Below are 26,334 nucleotides of genomic sequence, written 5' to 3'. Positions count from 1 at the left end.
TAATGTCTGAGTTATGAACTAGTTGTGGTCCATTTGTTATGAATCTGCTACAGTGGACACAAAAAACAGTGATGTTAGACCACATTAAAAAAAGAAACACTATATATCCACCATCTCTGTTATTGCAGGAACTACAGGTGGAAATTAGCAGTTACTTAAACCTGGTACAAGGCATCTCTCCTTCTTTTATATAAGGATAATGTTTTATTGTGCACTGTCCCTGTTTAAATAAAATAAATTACAATTACAGTTTAAAGACAAATCTGTGAGAATATACCCAATATTTTATGGTAGTCCTCACAGCCTATTGTGGATGATGCTCAGTCTCTAGTTACATTCTGTAAAGTTGTTCTACTTCAAGAAGCTATTTGTAAATTTTGCTATAGCTACGTAGCCAACATTAGCATCAACAGGTCTTTACTTACCAGTCTAGAAGAAACATTAAGGTCAACATCAAACTTCATTCCTTTACTCGCCAAGAGCTGTCTCCAGCAGTTGAAAGCAATGGCAATGTCTTACCTCTAGTCCTATTACTTCTTTTCTTCTACTAAAGTTACTAGCTAACCAGCTAGCCCCTGCCCGGCTGGCCAGTCTCATCACTTACCGATAGCGACTCCCTGTAGTGTCCAGACTGCCCTGAAGAAGTAGCACTGCTCAGAGGGCTTGCTCTGTCCTCTTGTAATGTAAATACAATGATGGCTGAAGCCACCAAACCATGTTCATTGGCCATGTTAGTAAAGACATACAAATGACCCCTTTAAAAGGATTACACCAATTTAATATTGTCCAATTCACAATGAACAACCAAAAATTGATACAGCAGAAGCAGAGATTTCATCCTTCTCATTCCATGCAGTTTTGTTCGTTGTTAAAGTCACTGACAAACGCACTGCACTTCCTGTATCTGCTTAATATTAAAAGCCACACTGTGTTTTGCCAGTTTTCTAATGTGACAGTGACAGCAGTAGTAAATGTTTTTATTTTTGCGTTAGCAGTAACTTAATACGGCTCTAATACTGATGAGATAAAATTACAACAGCAACACTGTGGCATGCTTTATTTCCTGTGAAATCCCCCTTGCATTTGAAAGCAATTTAACTCCAGTACAGAATCCAAAACTACTATGTAGACTGGTAAATACAGAATGCAAATACATTGAATAGCTATTTCTGAAAAAATATTGCCTGTAAATAGTTTTAACAACAGGGTTTAATTTCATGAAAAAAGTAAGGATTACGAATTTAAAGTGTTGTGTCCTTTATGATGAGGTACGAGCTGATGGAAACACAGACTTGGAGAATGAGAAACTATAAACTCTGGGGTAGAAGAATCAGAGATTTCTTTACTCCCACTGCAATCAGAATGTCTACTTTGCGGCTCAGAGGATATAGCCAGCTGTGCCTGTATAACAACTTCGAATGTTGCACAAATGAAAGGACGTCAGTTAAACAAACTCAGACTTGGTTTGTGAAAAACATTTTGTCCTAGATTTAACCTCGTAGCTGTGCAAGGCATGCATGTGCAGACAGTCCCCTCCATCAAGGTTAAAGTTCATCCCTGTATTTTACTATTTGATGGATTTCTGTCTGTGTTTACTTATGTATGTGTGCATAGTTAAATCCACACAGGTTGAATTTGGCCCTCAGAAGAAATTTGATTTACACTTTCAATCACACTGTGTTGAAATGAGATGAGTATTTGAACCATTTGTCTGTAAGCCCATTCTCTCATTAACACCTGCATTCCCTAATGCCTGGACTTGCAGAACAACTTGTTGGGGACTTCAAACCACTGATGCCTTTAGACAGATGGCAACAGATAGTATTGCAATCCTCTAGGCTGGATATTAGCAGCTGAGCTGATAACATCCACTGACACAGTCACCATGACCCAAGTAATGACATTCACAGAAAACCAAGCCCTCTGCACTCTCCTCACACTTATCAGATGTGCATTAAAGTAGTTTCCAAGTACTTTTCAATGATGGTGCAAATTGGAGTTGCGAGGTCTCCGTGTGTGAGTCAGCAGTGCTGCACGCACTTTAGCCCAAGCCAGTCCTACTGAGTTGGCTGCCATACAATCCCCCCTAATATAATAGAAACCAATTAACTGAGTGGGTGGCTTTACCCAAATCTTGATTTAAAATGGAGCTTTATTAAAAAGAGTTACAATGTGGCAGCGTGCTTAACCTGACTGGTGGCAGAGATATGATAAGGAATGTAATCCCTGAGGCGAGAGCTGATTAGCTTATCCAGTCAGAGTCACAGCTAGTGCAGAATGAAAATGGCTGCCATCTTGGGAAAAAAATCAGTTATTTAAAGCCTGGACATTAAAAAAAAAAAAAAAGTAATAGACATAGTAAGAGACAGACAGAGCTCAGCTGAATGATAATTCATTATTAATTCATTATTGCCGATAGTGACTTTTAACCAGTTTCTCTTCTAGAAATACAGCAGATTCCAACCTGCAAATCTGCAACTGGTTTCTTTTATTAATCTCATCCTGTTTTCTGTTAAGGTTTATGAACTTGACCAGCAGCAGTAAAGTTCAGTTGGGCTCTACAGGGACTCTCGTCACTGAGTTTAACCCATATGCTCACTGATTGGATGAAATGTTAATGACATTTTAATGAAGTACCAGTGAGAAAGTAATACACCAAGGGCCACCAGTCAAAGGATCGAAAGACCAGTGATTCCACTCAACTCTTTGTATTTATTGTAAGTGTGCGTCTATCTATCTATCTATCTATCTTTGTATGACTGGGAAGTAGTCAAGTGATGTTTAATGTATAATAATCCATAATGCATCATGTTTGTTGCTATGAAACATGCCCTTGCTCCTCACACAGTGTGGGCTTTTATTTTATCCTTGCCAGAGCCCCTCAATGTCAATCAAACAGTGACTATGAAATGTAATGTAAATGGAGCTGTGGTAGCAATCTCCAGCTGGTCTGTTTGACTTGGCTGGCCAGTGCTATGTATTGTAGGTACAGCCATCTTTTACTCCTGCAGGCTTCCTGTTTGCCTGCTCCTTGTCAGTGTTTATCTATGGATTACACCTTGTCTGCTTGTCTGTATGTCGCACTCCAATTGCTGCTTCTTCTACTTGCTGAACAAGCATCTCTCTTGGATGGGCACTGCGGTGCAAATGAGGAAACAGCATATTTTTACACAAAACAGGATTTATGGGAAAAGGTGGTTTGGATTTAGTCCTTGTCGTCTTCTTTTTTCTAAAAATATGATTATATTCCCAGAAATTGGTGGTATTATGTTAAACCTCTTTTTTAAGCTGGAAATTGAAATGTGGAAAAGCATGTGTTGCTTTTTCTGCAGTGCATAGATTTATATGGGTTAGGGAGGTAGGTTTGCTTGTTGTGGTGAGGGAAAAAAAAACAACCCCTGATTCTCTGCTCTACCACTATCGTCATCTGAAGAATGAGGTTCAGAGGTTGGGAGATACCGGTGGTTTTGAGGAACACAAACACTGTTTGATAAATGACAACAATTTCTGTGAGAATGCACACGCAGAGAGGTGTAGACCAGAGTGGGTTTTGATACACAACCATCAAAATTAAAAATAATAATAATAAGTCTTTTAGTGTTTATTTTTGCCGTTGCTCCTCCAGTATGGTGGTGTGAGTCTTCTGTCTGTTGGTTAAGTACTTTCCAAGCACACCGTGACAAGCCTCTATTAGACTCTAATTTCAGTTATCTTGTAACAAGAAGTCATGTCACCTCTGAATGAATAAGGTCATGACTTTTTCATTTCCAAGCTGTAATTTCTATTTATTCACTTCATTCCATTTGGTTCTGGTCGGGCTCATTTTGTGAACATTTCTACACACATAGCCTGGGTCCGCTGGATAACTGATCAGTGGCTGATATAGACCAGGATAATGACGGACTGTCTGATATGAATCAGTCTCCTTTGTTATTTATATATTTTTTTTCCTTCTTAGTACTTCCTGATAGGAATCTACAAAGGCTGTCTTGTTGGTGGAGATAAAACGACAGTTCTCCCATAGGAGAAAAAAAAAAAAAAAATCATAATCACCCTTAGTCAAATAACAGTTCACATTTTTAGACTGACGGGCCATTACTTGATGAAACATCTACTTGACAGATGCTGTATGTTGCCAACATGCACCTTCATGCACGGGGGGCTAATTGTAGGGAAGCATGGTGGAACATTCTGCGACACCACCTGCTGTGATTTAAGTATACAGAAGTATCAGATACCAGACTATTAAAGATACTAGCAGAGAGAGAACCAGGTCACTGCTTTATTTTTCATCCTGCAAAATTCCCCTCTAACACAGCCCTCTATGATTAGACTTACCATGATAGTACTTAGATCTGGAGGTGCAAGGAAACATTTGGACATTCATTATTTGCTGTTTACTACAAGAAACCAACAGTGCGACAATAAAAAGAAGAATATGCTCCACTCTGATAATTAACACTAAATGAAAACTAACATTATGAGACTTAGGGGTCATAGGCGTACAGCAGAAACCTTTAATTTGATGTAACAAATATTTCTATATACCTGCTTTGATCACAAATGGGGAAAACGAAGGAGAAGTAAATGTTAAAGCAGGGAGCTGAGACATCTGTTTATAATGTTGATGTCTAACATATGAATCCAATAAAATATATGGAGCTGCACATAGGCCAAAAGACTGAATAATGTTAGATAACTGTAAAATTGACAAATACCAAAACTGATTTCGTTTTAAACTTATACTCAACATTTTCTGCATCTTTATTTGTTAAATGTGCTTTAGTTGTTGAAGAGATTAAGATTTTCATTTTCTTACTATTATTAACATTTTTAGTTTGATAATTTGTTAGCATTTACAACAGAGATTACAAGTAAATTAAGCTGTCTCCCAAGTCCAATGTTCAGTAATAATTACTACGGCCTCTAGAGAGCTTTGTCCCGTTGTAAGTGTTTGTGTGTTAGCTGTGGTCTTACAGTTTGTCTACACAGGAAGTGGTAAAGTGGCGTTTCATGGGTGTTTGACAGAACAAATTGTTTCCATTTTAATCAATACAGCCCCTCTATTCCTCTGCAACAGTGATATTGCATTGGACACCGGGTGCTATCAAAACACGTGACTAACAGACATTACTGTGCTGAACATGTATGCCATGTAGACACAAGCTAAATTTTCATCCAAATTTTAAGCGTATTTCTAGAAAATCTGCGTTAGAAAATGGACATTTTTGCATGTCTCCATTCATTACTGTGAATACTACTGTTTGGTGCATGGAGATAAACAACCTGTGGTGCTAACTAAACTAAAGGGGGCATAATGGGATGACATAATTCATTTCAAACAATGCAAATTTTGTGGAAAACGTCATGAAAATATGTTTATTTCATGTATTCATTGGAGGAACTTTACAGTCTCAGTCCAGTCACACAGAGCTAATGTTTAACCTCCTGATGTTTATGTCAAATGCTTCATGTATGTCATGATTTATAAATAGGTGGATGGAAATGCACTTACAGATGGAGGACTGAAGCTGATGCTACTGTTGTGCAGCTTTCAAATTGTGTTAGAGTTAGGGCATCAGTACACAGGGATCCAGTCCCAATGAAAGGTCCCTCTATGAAAAACCCTGTATTCTTTTATGGACGGATTATGAGATAATGGGCCTCTGGGCATATATGCATCATCATCTGTGGTCAGGTGACCATGCAGATGTACAGTTTACAGATTCTTCCAGAGAGGTTGGAGCACTCCTGAGAGGATAAACACCTCCTTTGAAAGTGTCATGATGGCTTTTTTCTCGTGACTAATTCAATTCCCTCAGTTTGAGAATGACTTCTTGCCCCTTTACTTTGCAATATTAAACTTCAAATAATAACACTTCACACAGAAGCTCTGACTTAGGGTCCCTCCGGCCCCTTCTGCTCCTGGGCCTGTGCCTGGTAGGGCCCTTGGGCAATCTATCCATTGGTTCTTTGAAGTCAGACTAGGACTGACAAATAGTTGTTGGTTGCAGGAGAATTGCACCATGATTTGTCTCGAGACACCAAACTTGCTCTTCCATTTTGTGCTGACTGGTGCTCAGCTGCTGACAGACAGGCTGCAGAGGCTTAGCAGTGAAATTTTTCAATACACAACTGAATTTTTGTAATTTGAGTAGTCCTTAAATGCTGAAATTTTAATAATACTTTGTAATTCATTACAACTGTGTGAGTTCAGATATTAAAGATATTTTAGAACTCCATTATACCGTATAGTGCATTTGTAATTTGGATCTTATTCAAGAGCACATAAACTGCAGTGCATATTTACAGTATATTTAGTAGTATAGTGCCATTCAGACCCTGTAGGAAGCAGAGGTCTTTGAAAAAAGGGGTTAAAAAGAAAAAAGATCTTTCTAAGATGACAACACTCATTCTTTGAGCGCAGGGATCATGTTTGTAAAAATGATAGACATCTCATTTTGGAAAGAGTCTTAAAATTGCAAAGCTGCCCACGCTCACCATTTGTCCTGTCTCTTGCTGTGTTGAAGTGTGGTGAATGTGACAGAAACCACATTCTTACCTCTACACCCGTCTCCTTAAGGACTCTGAAGTTGCTATCCCACAGTCTCTTTCTTGCTGTGACTCTAGTTGTTCTTCCTGCCTTTAGTTTCCAGGAGTGTATGCCCTTAATCAGGGCAGAAGTGCCCCTTTTCTTCATTTGATGGTTGCTGAATTGCTACCCCACTTTGTTCCTGAGAGGAAAAAACTAAATTTTATTCACCAGTGGAGTTTTATGAGAAATAGCCACAGGTAACTTGTTTGAGAAACTGACAATATTCAGTATTCAAACATTCACAAATGTCTGCTGTATTTGTGTAAGCCATGAAGGAGCAGCTCTACAATATACATAAAAAAAAGACAGAAGCCAGTTCTGGGTCTCTGGCCTTTATAATGCTGCCTCTCATTTCTCCACAGTACTGTTTGTCCTCTCAGCTGCCTCCCTGCCAGCCAGCACTGCTTCTTCCACTCCCCTGCTCCTCCTGCTATTCTGGCCAAGCTAAGCCACAACTGTCCCACATGCCATGTCTGCTGGATGTGTGAACAAAGCTCGGAGGGAGCGAGGCGAAAACGGACCTCTTAAGTGAGTCGGACTCAGTCAGGCGGGACGGCTGGTAATGTCTTCCCCTTTGATTCCCCAGGGAACAGAGACCGAAAACAAATGGAGTCTGACTCCCTTATTTTCTCAAGGTCCTGGAAGTGACCCGCCGCTGCTGCGGAACATGGGCTGGGGCGCTGATGTTCGGCGGCTGGCTGCAGAGCTGTCCAGCAGTCTGTCAGCCTGACACAATGGAGAAGCCCCCCTCTTCAACCCCCCCACTCCAGCTTCCTTCTTCATCCCCATTCAATAGCAGCCACAGACCACAGCACAGCCTGCTCTGTGGCATTGCTGACAACTCAGTCGGCCCTGCTCACACTGCGATGACCCAGTGAGTAATTGGTCGATAGAAGTCGGCAGGCATCGACTTGTGTGGCTGTGCGGGCGACGATGACTTGTGTCCTTTTCCCTAACTTGCCATGCTGTGGACATATGTACATGCCTGCTCCAAGAAAAATGCAAGACACTGTGGGATAAAATGGATATTCACAGCGAAGTAAAAATAGCCAGTGAATAATTAATGCAACAGTATCAGCGCACATGCACTCACATTTATCTAATCATTCCGCAGCGGGAATGTGTACATAATAAGAATATTATCTGTCTGCAGTGTGGCTGCCAGCAGCCGCGGCCCATTTGGCTGGGAGCTAACAGGGTTTGGCTACCAGTTATCATGCTGCTGCATCTCAGCAACTGGATAGCTGAATCTGGCAGATGAATACAGGATTTCCATCTTAACACGTCAGAGCATTAAGTCTGAATTCAGCATTGTGTTTGTGATCCAGATCCTGAGAGAGAGAGAGAGAGGGAGAGAGAGAGAGAGGAGAGAGAGAGAGAGAGAGAGAGAGGTGCAGGGGGAGTCACAGGTAGAGGTCCAGACATAGTTTCTTCATATACATGCAATCATACACATGATGTGCACATGGCAGGAACACACTCTTTCACACAGATACTACAAGTCTGTTCTGCATTGTTTAATAGATACTAGGTTGGACAATAAGACACAATATTAGATGCATTGTTGATACTGAGAACACTGACATCAAAACACAAAATGGTGTTTTATCTTATATACATCTATACATGCAGCGCTTCATTCATTCATAAAATATGTTGCCTGAGAGCATAATACACTGAGTGATTAATTTTCTACATATTTCCTGTTGCATCTTAGTTGTGTAAAAACATCATTTCTAGGAGATAATGGTTGTGATGACAGGTGCAAAGTATCAAAACTCCCTCACACTGTCAATCACTTGAAAAATGAACAAAAAATATAAATATTAATATGAGATCAGGCTCAGTATGAGCTGAGACTCAATATTAAAGGAATAGTTAGACGTTTTGGTAAATGTGCTAATTAGCATTTTTGCAGTGAATTGCATGAGAAGATTGATACCACTAAATTGACGCTCTAGCCATAGGCTTAGCATATAAAAACAGATGGATGGAAACAGCTAGTTTGGCCGTGTCCAAAGATAACAACATCCACCTAGCAGGTTTTGCAGGAGGTTGTGTGCAGGAGGCCTGAAAAAAATAAGAGATATAACATTTTAATTAGTGAGCTTTAGATGTACCGGTAGGCAGATTTTGTTACCTTGAATTTTGGCAGTGCAAGGCCAGCAACTATCAGCAAGAAAATGAATAATTGCATTTCCCTCTGTTACAAAATGTTCATACTGAATATTTTACCTACAGTATCCTCTCAAAGAAACTAAAGCATGATCAATGTTTTTATGTTCATGGTTACATTTAGGCACTCAAAGGAACACCAAATTGAAATTTCCTAACCATAAGTTGTTTAAGGAGCCTCAGCCTGATCACACAGCTGACAGGAGAGTTATATTCTAACCTCTGGTGTCACTGTCCAGGGCTTCGTATGTACACGGTCCGCCCTGATCACATTATGTACGACTTCCCATATGATCATACATCTTCAAGAATGTATTGCCAGTAGACGTGATCCAGGAGGCAGTTATATTAACTTAACAAACCATCCTGTATCATACCTACTTAAAAGCTAACCACTAGCTACCAAACCATTTTTTGTTTAATTTTACCTTTTCCGGTTGCTTTAAGCACCATGGCCTTTTTCAGTTGCACCTTTTTTACAAAAGCATTCTCTCGTTTCATATTTGGATCTGCCCAGCATGACCACAGTCATTTTATTTGTGACAATGGGAAAGTTCCCACTTTCACTGTTAGCTGCTAGCTGAGTCATTTAGGTGTTAAATAAGTTGCTTAATGGCACCTTGACAGGAGACTACTCTATGATGAGGGCATTTTGCTCTCATTTTTCCAGCCTAAATTATCCCAGCGGGTCACAGATTTGAATACACAATGTTATTCTCAGAAACCCACATTTTTAAGCCATTACAGGATGCTCTCCACTCCAATCACACAGCCTGTTACCTAATTGTGAGCCATCTAGAAATCACTTGTTATTCAGTTTTTAATTTTATTTCTTTAAGCAGTAGCCTCCAGGGAGCATAAAAAGCAGTGCAAAACCTGCAGAGAAATGCAGTGAACGTTTTACTGTGATAGTCAAAGCTATGTTCAGTACAAAGAGAGGTGTATGAGGCTACACAGCCACTGTATACCAACAAATGATATCAGAAACTCTGTTGCTGCTGAAAGGAAAGGTACAACGTGCGCATTCTGTTCCTAAAATGTAACTAAGTACTTCAAAGAATAGAGTCTCAGTGGTAGGGTAAGGAGACAGAAAAGCTGAATCATTCTAATGTTCTCAACCTTATTTTCTGACAGATTTCAAAAGCTCTTGTCTTGTCACTAATCCAATTTTCAGGCCTGCACTGTTTTCATTGATTTGCTCATGGTCGCATTTAGAAATCAAGCAATTGGTAATCCAATGCAACACCACCATCAAAATTCAAAACAAAGGACTGGAACCTGCTGTCACTTTCAAATTGACCGATTGATTTTATGCACAAATTAACACTGGATAATACCTAATTTTGAGTTAATTATCTCTTGTTCATACCAGTTGAAACACCTGTTGAAAGCATTTTTATTCCCCCAAGACTGTCAGGCAGTGACGTCGCTGCTGTCACCAGCCTTAACAGAGTGAATGAAGCTGCAGTGTCAGGGCTCTGCTAATTTGAAACATATAAAAACCTTTGTGCCTTGTTCAAATCTATCAATGCCTGTGATGTAATTACAATTTAAATAGGCTCTGGTGATAAATTGAATCTCTATAATGTTCTGCCCCTAACCAAACTTGATTAATCCAGTTTTAATCAGCTGGTGGCAGGGAGGCGCCTTGATGTTTCATTTAACCGAGGCTGACGGCTGAGACAGTCATGCCTTTGTCAGATGAGTCCTGCTCAACCTTGAGACCGCAGATCGGAGACAAAGAAAAAGGCTTTTTTTTTTTTCAAAACCCATTTGACGCCAAGTTGCATCTGTCTGAGTGTGCTCAATGCTTACGGGTGTAGTAATGGTGGTGGTGTGTTTGTTTCCCCGTGTAGGAGGCATGAGGTCCATCCTGCAGATCTTAAAGAATAACCACTACAAAGCAAACCTCTTCCCCTCAGTTACTGAACAGTAGACCGGCGAGATAACAGTCCAGCTAAGGAGAAGTGCTTCTAATTATAGATGACAGACACAGTCTCATTCCCCCAGCGTCTTCCTCCTCCCAGTGGCCATGCTAGGAAGAAAAACACTTTTACATTAAGGAACCTTTGCCCTCTCATGTTGCAAACAAAGCAAAATGCAATATAACACCCAATGATATCGTATGTTCAATATACAGAAATAATTGTTTTGTTACTAAACTATGGCAACAAAAGAGAACTATAGATAAATAGTGAATTGTAAAATTGTTGTAAAAGTGGAGAAGAGTCATATCTTTCTCCAGCTACACAGCACATAAGATTTGCTAACATTAGCTAGCTTTAGCCACAATAAACGTACTGGTCATACCAGACCAAATTAAGTCCAGTGCACAGTGAATATGCTAATTATGAATGACGCATAACCTTTAACCCCACAGACTAATGTTAGACATGCTAACATTTGCAGCTTATTGTAGCTTATTGTGTTGTTGAATGCACAGCTTAAACCATTTCTTACAATTGTGCGCCTGTGTTTTTGGTTTTACAGAGGATAAAGTAGTGAATGATCAGTTTCATTAATTTAATCTAAATCTGTAGATCAGAGCATTTATTGTGATTTAAGAAAATATGACAGATATTCTGGTTAAACTGCAGTGTAGCTGTTTTGGCAGATGATTATATGTCTGTGTCTGTGTTCCTCTGTGACCCTGCCTCTTTTGAAGAAGAGGGCAGATGAGTCATATGTGGCTGCTGATTTTAAGACTACAGCTGGTCTATGTGAGTTCACATATCATTGAACAATAGCACTCAATGATTTAAATCCATGTAGAGAAAAATCATAAAATCTACCATTTCCACCAAGAAACATGAACTGTCATCATTCTAAGAGATTTACATTCTTCTTCTCCTGTGCGACAGACGCGCAGTGGGGTGTAAATCTCAGGTCAGGATGACAGTGTGTAATGCACCCTGACTAATTGTCTGTAGCGTTTTCAATGGCAGGAGCTGAATGGATGTGAAAACAGAGAAACTATAGGAGCTGCTGTGGAGGGAGGTGGGATGTATTCACTCAAGCTCCTGGACTCCTGGGCATGCTGGCTCCATCCTCTGCAGAGCTGGAGAATCACATCTGTGGATGAGTCGGGGATAAAAAAACATCCCTCCCATTCTGTCACTGTGAAGCCTTTCTTTCCAAATCCTCCTTTTCGTCCAGTCTTATTCATCCCCTCTTTCCTCCCACTCTTCTCCCTTTCAAACTGTCATCTTTCTTATTTTTTCTTCTTGCTTTCCTTTTCTCTAATTTTCACCTTCCCTTTTTCTGAAAAAAATGAAATTTCAACAACCCTCATTTCATCATCTAACACTTTTCAAGATTATGACAATGTAAAAACAGCTGTTCTGCCTTGGAGCTTCTTCAAAAGCCAATTCATACAGTATACATTCCTATTTCTACAGATTCCCTGCATAGAAAAAAAAAAACATTCATTACTTGACACTCTTCGCTTATCTGGCAGAAGTGGGCAGGCATCTGACTTTGTGAATGAAATGTTGACACAGTTGTCCTTCAGAAACAGAAAAGCAGAACAGAAAATAAATATAGAACATGTGTTGAGTGGAGACATTTCATTCTTCTGATTGTAAAGAACTGCTTTATACTGCTCTACATTGTATCCGGGCATACCTCACTTCTATACTGTGAATTACTGAGATGAGACATGACAGGACAACAGGAACTGAGCAAATTAATCCATAAGTGACAGACCACTTAACCGAGGGGCGAGGTGTGAGTGAGAACTTTCTTAGAGTTGCTACATTTAAAACTGAGTGCCTCTCTGGTGCTGATCAGATGTGATGAGTTTCTCCATTAGTCTTGACTCACACACCGGAAAATGGGTTCCTTAATCTCTTTAAACAAATTATGATCTTGATAATGCAACATCTAAATTGACTATATCTTTGATGGAAATTTGATCTTGACCAGATGGAACTATGACCTTCCTCCTGACGAGCAAAAGTTGAAATGATGTGGCGGGAATACGCCCTCCTGTACTGTATACCATTTGTTTGTCTGATTCTGATGTTATTGCTTTTAGTCACTTTAAGTGAGTTATTTTATGCGATTATCCGGGAAGTTTGAAGACCTTTCAGCCCCACAGCGCTGCTAATCAAATTCGCTTTACCTGCTCAAAATATGAATATGCACAGTAATGACTTATTAGATTGATACTGCCCCAGTGATATTCTCATCCTTTCCACTGGAATAGAGAAACCAGCAGTGATTTGACAGTCCCATTTTGTCCTATCCTATGATCTGAATTATAGCCTCTGTTTGAAATGGTTGTTATAAGAAGCACTGCTCTATTGAAAGGTACAGGACTCAGTGTACCTATCTCAGAAATTACATTTTTTAAAAATTATTATTTTGATTATGATCCTTCAAAAGAATAGTTTAACCTTTTTGGAAATTTGTTTATTTGCTGTCTTGCTGAGAGTTAAGTGAGGAGATCGATACCACTCTCATGTCTGTATGGTAAATATGCTGATGCTGATACTGAGCCTGATTAGAGATGTTTTTTTTTATCATATTGTTGTTCATTTTTCTTCAATACAGTGCACAGTAATAGCAAGTAATTGGTCTGCTTGAAGGAAATAAAACAAAAAACAAAATTTCCACTGATGGTTTACTTTAATATTTTTGTATAGTGTCCTTTTAAGGTGTGACATTGTGGATCTTCTAAGGCAGGACGGTGAGGAGAAGATTTAGACAGCCTGTTTTCATCTCCAATAGGCCGTCAGAGTTTAGGTTAACCTGTAAAGCACCACCACAGACAAACACGCAAAATGACACTGTGGCCAGGTGCTACGGTGGCTGCGAGGGGGGCATTTTATGTCTCTGTGCCTAGGGGCCCATTAGCTCATAATCCGTCCATACTCATTACAGAAACTATTCCTGTAACCAAAATATGGCAGGGACAGCCGGTGAGTGCATCAGTAACAGTCTCCCTACTGGCTCCTTGCAAATTCCCAAAATGTAAAACGGATTGCATTGTAAGACGGATAATAGCAAATAACTCTGTGGGATGTGCTTTTAATGAACTAAATCGTATTCTGTAATTGAGGAAGAGGAAAAAAGGAGGAAAAAAAATCACAGAGGAGGATTTTTGATAGCCGGTACGATACTTGGAATAAGTTTAGAGGAAAGTTTCTTAAAATTACATACAAGCTTTTCCTTGACTCCTGTGGTGCTCTGGCTCAGTGTACAACAGAGGAGAGTAAGCTAAGGGCTCAGCATTATAATCACCAGAAAAAACACACAATATGATGACAGAGAGGGAAGGCAAGTCAGTAAAGAGCCAAGAGAGTTAACATGCTGAATTTTTTATTATTAAAATACTTTTGACTTGGCTTTGAATCACAGTTGGGCTTAGACAGTTAGGCCTCATGTCGCCTTAAAATATGAAACAGAACTATTTAACCTCATCTCTTTAGAAATTCTACATCTCATTGTTAACAAGCGTCCTGCAAAAAGGCAAATACAGGAAAGAAGTATTTTGAAAAAATAAAAGTTCAACTCCCAAAGTACAAAACTACAACCAACAGCAACAAAAATTCTCTGTGTCAGAGCTGGAAATGGCTTCAGTCCAGCAGTCAGCCAGCAGGGTCAGATGCCAAGCCAGCGGAGATCTTGGATAAACTTATTTTTGAATTTGTAGTTTATTTTGCTAAGAGATAGGCTGAGCCACAGAGTTTCTGGAGTTTTTGAAATTCCACAGGCCCGTCCAAAAGAAGTATTTTGTCCTTCCTCCATGGACACACCACTTAATATAACAGCACACTTTTCAGCAGTGGTAGAGCTATTGTTTTAATTGTTGCACTGTTGCATGGAGAATTCTTTACTTTAGAGAGAATGGAATTGTTTTATTGTTTTCCAGCCTCAAATCTCATCAGGACTTTACAGTAACCAGAAAAAACATCACATATGGAATAAGAGCAAAAAAGTCAAAGAAAAAATTATCATTATTTAAAACTGATAACTAACTTTGGTGACCATTAACTACCTCACTGTGGCTTCTCTCACTTCCCCTATTATAATGTAGTACTCTTGGGAACTCAACTTTTGCCAATGATCAGTTCAAGAAGTAAAACTTTCCCAGCAAACATGCCAAGATATTATCAGTGTATGTCAACTCATATCTAAGCTTTTGTGAGGAAATATCAAATCTGGAAAATAATGTTTCAGGGTTTGGATAAGTGAGGACGTGTCAAAGGAACTTCCAAGGAACAGTTTCAACACTGCAGTGATTTTACTTAGACTGTCAGTTCAGGATTGTGTCATAAATAAGATGTAAATGCACATGCTGACAAGGAAAACAAAATGGCAGCCTCATAGCAGTAAGAACAAGAGCTTCTTTGCTCTGTTTGTTGTATTTGTCTGAATAACAAGGAAATGTTAAAACAAGAACATTTCTATGTATTTATCTATGCATATAAGATCCCCTCCACATATAAACCCACCCAGGTCGGGGCAGATGGTCGCCCACCCTGAGTCCCTGGGTTTCCCCCTCAAAAACACTCAATTAGACAGTTAAAAAAGGATTGAATTTACGTTTACTCATTCTACCTCATTGAAAAATCTGCAGGTAGTGGCCAGGCTTTTGTTATTCCTCTTTCTGTCAGTCAATAATATCCATGGCTTATTTCAACATAACACAATGCAGGTCACCACCAGTTACATATGTACATGTCAGACTCAGGTTAAGGTGAGCACAGAGACTTCGATGGCCACTTCGGCAGATGAATGAGAAAACAGATTTCAATTGTCTAACTCTGCACGTACATCATTGTGCACAGGGGAACATCAAAGTCAAGTAACGATAAATAAAGCACATTTATGACCACATTACAATAGCAAGGAATGTACTTCAGGGAGTGTCAGTGCACTGTGACACTCCACCACTATTGGGTGTGGTCACAGATGCTACCATCTAAAATCTTTCAACCAGAGAGGGCAGTAAAACACAACTTTTCAGCCTACTGCGAAGCTAATCTAAAAATATACATATTTCTATTGATTCCCTGCAGACTGTGCTGTTAATACTGTCTTATGGTATCTTAGGTCTTTGAACATAAAGTCTATGCAGAAACAAACTTGAGTCTGTAGAAGCAGTTAGTTGGGAAAGTCAGTAACTGGGAGCAGAATGTTCTGTTTAACATTGGTGTTGCTCTGCTCTGGTTCTGCAACACAAACTTTCCTATCGCTCCTTTCTTTGGGGTACAAGAGATCTGAGAGTGTGTCCTCTTTTAAGTTGCTCAGTTTGGAGAGATGGCAGAACACTCCCTCCACTTAATTAGTCCTCAGCAACTCCATGCGCTGCTCATGCAGCCCTTCATCTTCAGCTAGCCCCTTTGAAGGCTGTACAGTTATATTGGGTGTTCCTGATTGATTCTAGCAGACCAGCTGAGCTGGTAAAGAACTGAAGGGAGGTGGATGTCACAGCAAACAGACATTTAAAATAAGATAGGGTTTGTGCATGGTTGATGATCAACGAAGGATGATAACTGATTGAGTCGGAAGAAGTAAGATGGAGGCTTAGAGTCAGGCTGTGACTGGTCTGGCTTCAGGTTGTTCTCCTCAGAGAGAGAGGTGTACTGATGGGTGACAGCCACAGTGATGGCAGCCTGTTTAAAAGGGGAAGTGGAGATAGTGTGTGAGATTGTCCGATAGCCTGGGAGAGTTTGAAACCCAGAGATGGCTCCTAGAAGTTAAATGGAACAAGAGAGTGATGGCTCCACTCATTCTCATTTGATTGGAGATGGAACTGTCATGTTTTCAATAACGTCTTTCATGAGTTTTTCTAACTTCATTAATGGAAATATTTCAAAGACAAAGACAAATAGAACTTCAGGATGGGATCAAGGGGCCTGGTGGCATCTGAGGAACCAATCACATTTTGATAGGACTCTGGATGACACTTGAAAAGACCGTTCTCGCAGGGCTTTCATTTCTGTTTGGTTTTTAAAAAATTAAACTTCATCTCATATTAGGTCAGAAGGACTATGACAAGTGGTTGTTACTATCAGCCAGCCCTCCGTCCAAAAACTCTTTCAGGATGGAAAAGACAGATACTTAAAATGGAACCTCCAGATTAACTTTGTAGATCAAATGTGACAAAATTAATTTGATTATCATTTTTAAATAAATGATAAACTTAATACTAAATGTAATGAAAGCAATGAAATAAATAAAACCTAGTAAAATTAATAATGGAACAATTTACCACCACACACACACACACAAACACATACAGTAAGATAAAAGAGCTCTAATGAAATGGTATTTAGAACTTCTGCAAAATATTAATGAGGCTTGGACATTAATGTATTGTATGTATTATGTATTTATTTTAATTTGATCATCATCTATTATCCACATATGTTATACGTTTGTACCATTTAGTCCTCAGTAGTACCCACTGTGCAATAGCTTCCTATCCAATTCTGGCACATATAAACTATGCTATTATTATAGAGCACAACAATGGAAACCTTCCTTCCTGATTATGGTTTATTTGTTTTTGGTAGTGGCTCAGACTGTATTTATCCACTTGTACACAGTACACATTACACAAACATAATGGAATTTGGCAAATCAAACCTACAGTCAGAGCCCAGAATCAACTTAGGTATGGAACAGAGCTAGGAAAGCAGGTGCAGCTCTGGAAGTGTTTGCATCATCCTCATAACTGAACCGGTTATACAAGGAAAGGAAAATTCAGTAGAAGTCCAACATGTAGAAGTGACATATCCTGAAAACTCAGGTACCCACTCCACTGAGTGCCATCTACTCTTGCCCCTCAAGTGTTTCATATTTTATTGGCTTTCAGATTTCATTAGCTTTATTTCTATTTAGAAGCAAATGAACATGCTCAGGGAAATCTTATAATGGCCTAGTTTCAGTAAAGAAGATTTGTCATTAAAAGTAAAGTTTCAAACAGTCAGTAAGAAGGCAATGGGTAGAGGCAGTTTGGGATTTTAGGGGGAATAAAAAGTGGGATGATGTTTTCTAATACATTAACATAGAATTTGTAATATTCAAACAGCAAGCACAGAATTACAATCTGGTTATTGAGCATAGTGGAAAACAGCCTTAGTAAAGCACCAGTAAATTGATGTAAACATTGTACATTATTTTAATGGAGCGGGTATTGTTAAAATGAAAATAAGTCGTGTTAAACAAACTGTTTCAGAATATTAAAGCATCAATACACTTTCCCATCATGGTGCTTTGCTGGGGCTCTCTCAGATAAACAATGCAGAGCGCAACATCAATTTAATTTTGATGCCATCTAGTCTCAAAACTACCTTGATAATTACATTTGAACATTAAATCATTTTCATGCAGCCTCCCACTGAAACTGAAGTTTCCTCACTGTCAGAACTTTACATAATCAAATCAACAGACAACCAAACAGATGTTATATCTCTTTAAAAATAATCCTGTGTTTTATCAATCCAGCATTTCTTTACTCATAATTTTGTGATACAGGCATAATAATTTTGCCACCTGAATTGTTGACACAGCCACATATTCATGACCATTGTAACAGAGATGCTTTTGACTTCACATCTTAACCAGTGAATGTAGATGTAGAAGTATTGTTCCTGCTTTGATACAGTGTGCAGGAGATAATGCAAAAAAAAAAAAAAAAAAAAGATGAAATCAGCTATTGAAAACACTGCATTAATATTCATGTTCAACCCTCTATATTAAACACATCTATGAAAACTAAAGAATATACCCTTATATACACAACAGGGTCTTACACTTACAGCGCCTATAATCTCGCAGTATTCACCCCCTTTGAAGCTCTCGTGTTTTATTGATTCACAACGTTGAATCAAAGTGGATTTAATGTGGCATTTTTGAAAACAGGTCTCCAAGTGATATTGATTCTTCGAATAGATAGAATGAATAGAATGAATGCTTGTATCCACGAATTAACCATCTCCAAGTCAGTATTTAGATGCACCACAGGCAGGAATTCACCGTGTCCTCATGCAGATGAGCCTTCATCGGCTTCACACATCTGGACCCTACACTTTTCCCCAGTCTTCCTTGCAAAACTTACATCTGAGCTCCTTCTCTTTTTGTTTCTTCATGACTGATTTAACTGTGATGTGTGATGTTCAGTGACTTAGAGATGTTCTTGCATCCATCCTCTCACCTGTGTGTTTTCCAGTCTCCTTTCCGTGTAGTTGCTGGGCGTGTTGCCATGTGCTGGGGTACATGGGGTTCACCTGCGATACTGACTAACCAACGTGATGGAAATGTGTGAGCTGGTTAGCTCGCGGTGAAAGAGGTTTCAGGAGACACGGGCGATGTCTCGGGCAGACGCATTTGTTGAAGCTCAGCCAAGGAGAACAGAGATGAGCAATACAAGTTGACGCTGTAATGCCACTCACTTCTGAAGGAATCCTTCCTGGCAGGGCACATTTAACTCTATAACTACATCATACTTTGTATATATCCAAATAAGCTTCTTCTTCATGGAACCACATCACATCCATACATCTGTGAAAATTCTATTGGACGTCTAATCCTAAACATTAGCTCATGTTTTACCTAATTCACGTTTCATACCCCAATTACCTCTGTCCTACTAAGAGAGACTAACTCACCACGAGACACAGAGAAACTGGCTCCTCTACCAGAGGCTCTAGCTATCCTATCTCTTTAGCTATCCTACCACACGTGCACAGTCTGTGCGACAACCTTGGTTGCTATCCTAGAAACAGGCAGTGTCCTATTGTTTACAGTAAATGACGTGTGTGTGATCTGTGTAGATTCACTGCCTATATGAAAAGAAGGACACTTAAAGAAAGAAAATAGGCCTAAAGAGGAAGATTCCCACACAACCAATAGTTGGACCTTCCAAAATAAAGCTGTATCACTATAATTAAGGGAAAACTCTGTATTCGTAATTAAATTATGATTTTTATTTGAATCAACATTGTTGCAAATAATTTCTGTATTAATGTCCGACCATAAAATATTGTTTAGGATCACTAGTTTGTTTTATGGTTATTCTGGTTTTCAACTGCTTAATAATTTCTTTGAATTATCTCATCATACTGCATTTATGTTTTTATGTTTTCCTCTGTATTTTGGCCTTATAATAGGCTGCAGTCCTGATGCTGTGTAGGACAGAAATGCTCCTATGTTAAGTGTAGTTGTAATCACTCTTGATTGCATGCAGTTTCTGCAGGTGTCAGTATGACTGTAGCCGGTAGGAGGGACTTGATGCTCCAACTTCTCATTTTGTGTCTCTGTGCTCTCCAGCCAGTCGTCCTGGTCCTGCTTGGAGAGAGACGACGACATCAGCAGCAGCAGCACGGTATTCCGGGGAAACACCATGTATCTTAGGCTGAAGAGACGAGCGGAGCCTCACGCCATTTCGCTTTCTTATTTTTGATTTCCGTTTCTTTTTTTTGTTGCGTCTTTTTCTTTCTTTTTTCCTCCTTTTCACCCAATCTCTGACGCGCAAGGACACTACAGCATCCATCCACGGCAGAAACGCTCACATAGAGCATCCTCTGTACAGACGCACCACCATCCTCCTCCTTCCTTCCTTCCTCCTACTCTCCTCCTCTCCTCTCTCCTGTTTCTGTTCTAACACAGAGGACATCGGGACCTCTTCTTTACCCCCCTCCACAATTTACCCGGAGACATGGATCTATGGTTTCATTCGATCCGGATTTGCTGGTGGAGGGTTTTGTTTCTGATGAGTGTTTTCCAGGACTATCTGAGCTCCATGCTGGACTGCCCGCCGACCTGCAGCTGCTCTCAAACAGAGATCTATTGCAATAAGTCCGACAACGGCAGGTTTTTCCCTTTGCTCGCCCTGCAAGATACTGGGAACAATGGGACCAGTGTTGACATAGCGGAGTTGTTCAAAAACATCACCTCTATGTAAGTAGATGCGGATTATGCCGTGCGTTTTTGAATCATTAATTAATCACATCCTCCGTGAGGCGTCTATGCTCTCGGGCTGTCTGTTGCTTTCTTTTTCTGCACTGATCTGACTTGTTGGCTGATTATTTTTTATTGTCAGACTTTTTCCACTTCCATCAGTCTGTTTAGTGGCCTTTTATGAGAAACCCATCTTTAATCATCGGCTCTGATTTGAGGGCAAATGCGCTTATTCTGTCTCCCCTGCACAATAAGACAAACCCTTTGCAACCTTGTTAGAGGTGGCAACAAACTACTTGATCTTGAACCTTAGTAGAGAATTTCTCTCTCTCTCTCTCTCTCTCTCTCTCTCTCTCTCTTGTGTATGCGCGTGTGTATATGTGTGCGCGTGTGTGTCTGTGTGTGCCCCCATAAAGTTGCTCCTCCGCAGCGGCACCGCAGGCCTACACGGCCAAATGACAGAAGGATGTTGCGGTGAACCTCAGATCACCCATTCACTTGATTCCCGTCCTCGTGTACAGCAACTGTTCCGACAGATTGTGCTAAATGAAACAGAAAGAAATGGTGCAGTAAGGTCAACCAGTTACATTTCAGCCCCGCGTCCTCTGAGACCGCCGCGACCCGACAAACTTTAGTGGCTATTATGTCCACACGATGGCGGAGGGTGCTGGAAAACGTCACTTGCGGCTTTTTGCCCCCCCCCCCCCCCGGTAGTGATGAACACGTTCAGGGGATTCATGAAGTGTTTGCTTAAAACAGAGGAGCTGTGATGACGGCAGACTCTCCATCCACCCCCCCCCACCGCCCCCCTCTCCTCACCCCACACACCCACACACCCCCAGAAGTACATTTTCATTCTGCATCCTCTCTCTCTCTCTCTCTCTCTCTCTCTCTCTGTCTCTCTCTCCTTCCCTGGCATCGATCCTTCCTGCCAACATCAAAGCTTCCTTTCTTGAAAAGTCAGACACAAAAAAAGGGGGAGCTCGGGCCTTAAAATAAGACCTCTGGTGTCGATGAGAGGGTGATTTGCATATAAAGTAAACATCTCCCGTTAACGCACTGGAATTCCCCGCACGGCTTCATCCGCGTCGTCTTTACACTACCAAAAATGACTTCCCCCCCCCCTCCTCATTGGTTCTGGTATCCAGTTTACCCTTTATCCGTGTGAGGGAGACAACAACTTATTTTGTGACACGGTCCATCGCTTTCCTGTGCCACTAGAGGGTAGCCTGGTACCCTCTATATGCACCGGGAATCAAGTGCTCTTTACAACACAGGAGTCGTTTACGTGACTGTTTTATCAGAGAGACTCTTTTTTTTTTCCTTTTAAAAATCAAATCAGGCACAATCATAAGGGCCAGTTTAAATCTCAGTGGTGCAAAAACAAAGGATGGGGAAGAGATGAAGGGTCAGAGGTCACGGCATTAGTGATCAGCGTGACCCTAGAGTGACCCTCGGGTGAAGATTTCCTCTCTGTAAAACCTGCTCCACTTATCTCTCCTCTGATCCACTGGGATCAGATGCGAGATAGTCTTGCTTTTGTATTTGCACTTTTACAAAAATGCCAAAAATGCAGTTTCTAATGAGCACAAAGTCGCACTTTTAATTGCCTTTTTGCCTTTGAGAAACCCTAATGCAATTGACCCGGGACTAATTGTGCATTTCACGGTCCCTGGCCGGCAGGCTGGTTGTTTTCCCGCTGCTCAGCATGGACAGCAACCTCCACCCAGCACCACCACCGCTCAGTGATGGCTTATCAGAGGCCGTACCACCCAGTGTCTCATCAGCTTATGTATCTGAGACTCATTCAAAACACACAGAGATAATTATTTGTAGACTTTATGTAAAATCCAATAATGGACTATTCATGTTCACTTCAGTACTAATTAAGCTTAACACTTAACACTTAGAGTATCTATAAATATATATGTATTGTGCTAATAAACATTTGCTTGATGTTGATAGATTATCTGGCCAGAAAACAAGCTCTTTAAAAATAATAACCAGTATCCATAGTAATACAGAGCAGTCTGTGATTGAGGCCACAAACACTTCACATTGTCCTTGGTCCTCCATCTCTGTGTAAGGTGTTAGATGCATGCATTTTGCTAACAAGAAGTCTTTTTCATTCATCACGAGGGAAACAGGGAGAGATGGGCACAATTTATGGAGATAGAAAGTGGAACGAGGGCCCCTAGCAGGAACTGTGGGGGGATTGGCCAGCCAAAGAAAACTGCCAAGTCCAGATAATAGTTATCAATTTCTCTCACATTAGCGATTCATCACAAGAGCCATCGGTGTTTGAAGTGGATAAGATAAGGCCTTGCTGTGATACTTGAAGAAAAAAAGGTTTTTCTGAGAGCAGCTGAAGCATTTGACAGGCTTGAGCGTGAGTGCGGCTCTGACTGCAGGTGCCTGTTTGTTTGCAGAATCAGTGTTTCCACCTCTGGTTGTTGGCATGATGTTTGGCCTCATTTTGTTCTCCTTTTTTTCGTTCCGTCGAGAGCCTGGTTTGTGAGGAGAGGCTGAAGTATCAGACCAATCTGTACCATCATCACTGTAGCGTCAGCTGCTCAGCGCCTGCGAAATGTATTTAGAGAAAAATCATCCCTGCAACCTCCTCATCTCCTCCGCCTCATTTCTTCATGCTGCCATTTGATTCTTATGTCTGTCTAATTGCATCCATGCATTCGCTGCTGAAACTGCTGCAAAGCACTGAGCTATTAAATCAATCAGTTAGTAAAAGTCAAAGTGCAAAAGCTACACCGCTGAATCTGTAGCATTCAGTCTATAACTTTGCTTGAATTCCAGTCGTAACGTTATAATAAAATGGTAATATAATGTAATATTCCCATAATAATCCTAAAGAGACTGGTCTGTAGTCACAAACATTTCATCAACATATACAAAATGGAAACTACAGAGCCCTTAATGTACTGAGATCTTGTACACACAAGAAAATAATGATCTTTCAGGTCTTCTAAACATCATCATCAGCCAAAAGGTTTGGTAGAATTTAACAGAGAATCACAAGGTTTCCTGTACTTGTCCATAGAATATGCAGATTTAACTTTAAAACTGCACTACTTTTATCGCAACATTATGGCACCTTATGGCACTGTACAGTAGTTACTTAAGTATAATGCTTATCATAATCTCATAGTAATTTATAGTATTCAAAGATCCCCTCTAGATATGTTTTAAGATATAAAAATACTCTGCTTTTTGGTTTGGTTTTTCTCAGAAAAGTTCATTCACCTTGTTAAAAATTCTTAAAATTACATCTATTTTCATCTATCTATTTCTTTCTCCTTCATTTAAAAATCCAGACTCTATGAATATGTAAATACTTTTGGTTTCAAAAGTTTAACTACTAGACACAAAATGTCTCCAGGCTTCTAGTTTCCACATCGTACTCCTGTACGCTAGTGACAAGTTGTGATGTCACCAAATGATACGAACACGTGTTGAACTCAGATTGAAGATGAAACCAGATGAACTCTCCCCCCTTCAGCAGATGAATGTGAAGCATTGTTGTTTTATCAAACTCTGCACATACATTATTCTGCACAGTGAAGCTCAAACATACAAATGATGTAAGAATAAGAAAAACACATTTCATGTGATCCATGATTTTGTAATAGCGCCAGAGGCACCCCCCAAATCCCCACATTACTCAACACAGTTCACAGATGAGTTTCAAAGATGCAGCCATGAGGACATTTTGAGACTGACAGGCTCTGTTTAACATCCATCCATCCATCCATCCATTAATGTCTTATGTTGTCATTGAAAAACATATCTTGTCACGTATTATCATAGTAAGTCATTAGGGTCCAGTGTTCTCTTTAAAAGTGAATGTGAAATTCAGAAGTCTTCTATTTGCCTTTGAAATGAGAATGCTCCTCCAGAAGTACAGCAGTTTTGGCTTCTTTAATGTCAACTCTTTCTTCAATCAAAGAGATTTATATGGACTTGTAAAATTGCCATCTGTTTATCTGCAAACAAACAGAGTTCCATGCTCTGAAATGGTTTACTGTTTATCTCCTTTGCCAAATATGGCTTGAAGTTTACCACTTAATATCTTTAAAATCTTGATGATCCAGTCAATAAAAATCTGTCTCTTCTCATTTCCGAGAACTTAAGTCATCCTTTAAAATGCATCATAATGTTATATTTATCCTGATTAATCTTTTACCTACAGGAAGTGTTACTTTCAAATTGAAGGAGTCACACTTTGGAATGAAGCCAAAACAAGTTCCAGTTTTATTTCATTGACACTGAAGCACAGACAGTCTTTAAAGGATGAATGAGCTGTATCCTTTAAGAGACCTTGATCTTTGACCTCCCTGTGGAAAAGGGGACGACAAAAATTGCAGTTGTTTGTCATAAATGGGATCGCAGGATAGAGGGTGTGATCTAACAAGAGAAGGTGTGCTGTGAAAAGGAGCATTCATCCATCCATGGATTGCATTACATGCTACACTTCACCTGCTAGCACATTCAACAATTACCTAAAAACCTTGGGTCAATACAAGTTACAGTGATTCCTCAAAAAGATGTTTGAGAAGTTTTTTTCTCCTCTTTTTTCTTTTGTAAATTTTAAAACAGCTCGGCTCTGCTTGAAACTATCGATCTTTGGACACCTTCAACTACAAATTTTATATGAAACCTGCCAGCTAGCTGATGCTGCCAAAGAAACCTGTTTCATACAGGAATGTTTCCAAGGTCTGCAGAGGTGACTTGTGTGGGCTGTAAGTGTCCCCCGGTTCAGACACAGAGCATTACTGCATTACATAAATTCAGCGTTTTCTCTACCTCTTTAAACTCCTGTGCCCACATACTGTATGTGTGTGACTGTGGCAGTGGCAACTTCAGCTCCAAATATCTGCTATATAATTCTTGCATAAGGCTTCTGAATGGGAATAGATAAGCGAACTTTTATAGAAATTTCACTGAAACTGTTCAAGTGGAGTATTTCCTGTTCAACTGAGAGTCTTTGCTAAAGTGCTGGAGTACCTGTTGAACCCACAATGGAAAAGATCTTGTGCACATTCAGATGTATTTAAAGGGCCACTCCAGCAATTTAGTATGGCATTTCCATAAAGTTGGGGAACTTGCAAGAGAAAAATTTTGAAAATGGTCAGAAGTGAAGCAGCACAGGCCGAAAGGTCTCTTGAATTTTAGTCCTTAGTATCAGTCAAACATCAAAAATACTGCAACCAACAATTTCTCCAATGCAACCGAAATGCAGTGTCTTTCATTGGACCCTCCCTGACCGATAAATGCCCTTGTCTTTCAGAGCCACGCCTCCAGTTTAACACACTTTAAGACTTAAGAGAGTTCCTTCTAGAGCTACAGCAGACATTATATCCTGACCCTGTCTCAGTTTTCATGTGCTGATTCGTGCTCCTCGTGAGCAAAAATCGGTGGAGTGCCCCTTTAACACCTGGAGGCAGGAAAATATGTTCACATAAAGGCAAAGGATTGGACTAATTCATTGAAAATGCATTGATCCAATTGTGTAAAATATCTTTTTTGCTAAATGTACTGTAAAATATGTTTATTTCTCGCCTCAGGGTCCTGGTTTAAAGGCGCATTCATCATATCCATGCTAAAATTGCTCAGTAGAGCTCCTGGATTTTGGTAGC

The 26,334-nt window shown here is 40.0% G+C and overlaps 1 protein-coding gene across 3 annotated transcripts in view; it reads left to right on the top strand.

Annotated features, from left to right (window-relative positions):
- The first annotated feature begins 20,069 nt into the window (after positions 1-20,069).
- ntrk3b (neurotrophic tyrosine kinase, receptor, type 3b) overlaps positions 20,070-26,334 on the top strand; it is a 165,316-nt gene continuing 159,051 nt past the window's right edge. For all 3 annotated transcript variants that reach the window (XM_018697465.2, XM_018697464.2, XM_018697463.2), the window contains exon 1: positions 20,070-20,683. In XM_018697465.2, coding sequence (XP_018552981.1) covers positions 20,442-20,683 — 242 coding nt within the window. In that variant the 5' untranslated portion in view covers positions 20,070-20,441. The remainder of the gene's footprint in view (positions 20,684-26,334) is intronic.

This window comes from Lates calcarifer, linkage group LG2 (genome assembly GCF_001640805.2).
Source record: "Lates calcarifer isolate ASB-BC8 linkage group LG2, TLL_Latcal_v3, whole genome shotgun sequence".
Taxonomy (NCBI): Eukaryota; Metazoa; Chordata; class Actinopteri; family Centropomidae; genus Lates; species Lates calcarifer.
Note: the sequence above shows the minus strand (reverse complement) of the source record. Positions and strands in the feature narration are given on the sequence as shown.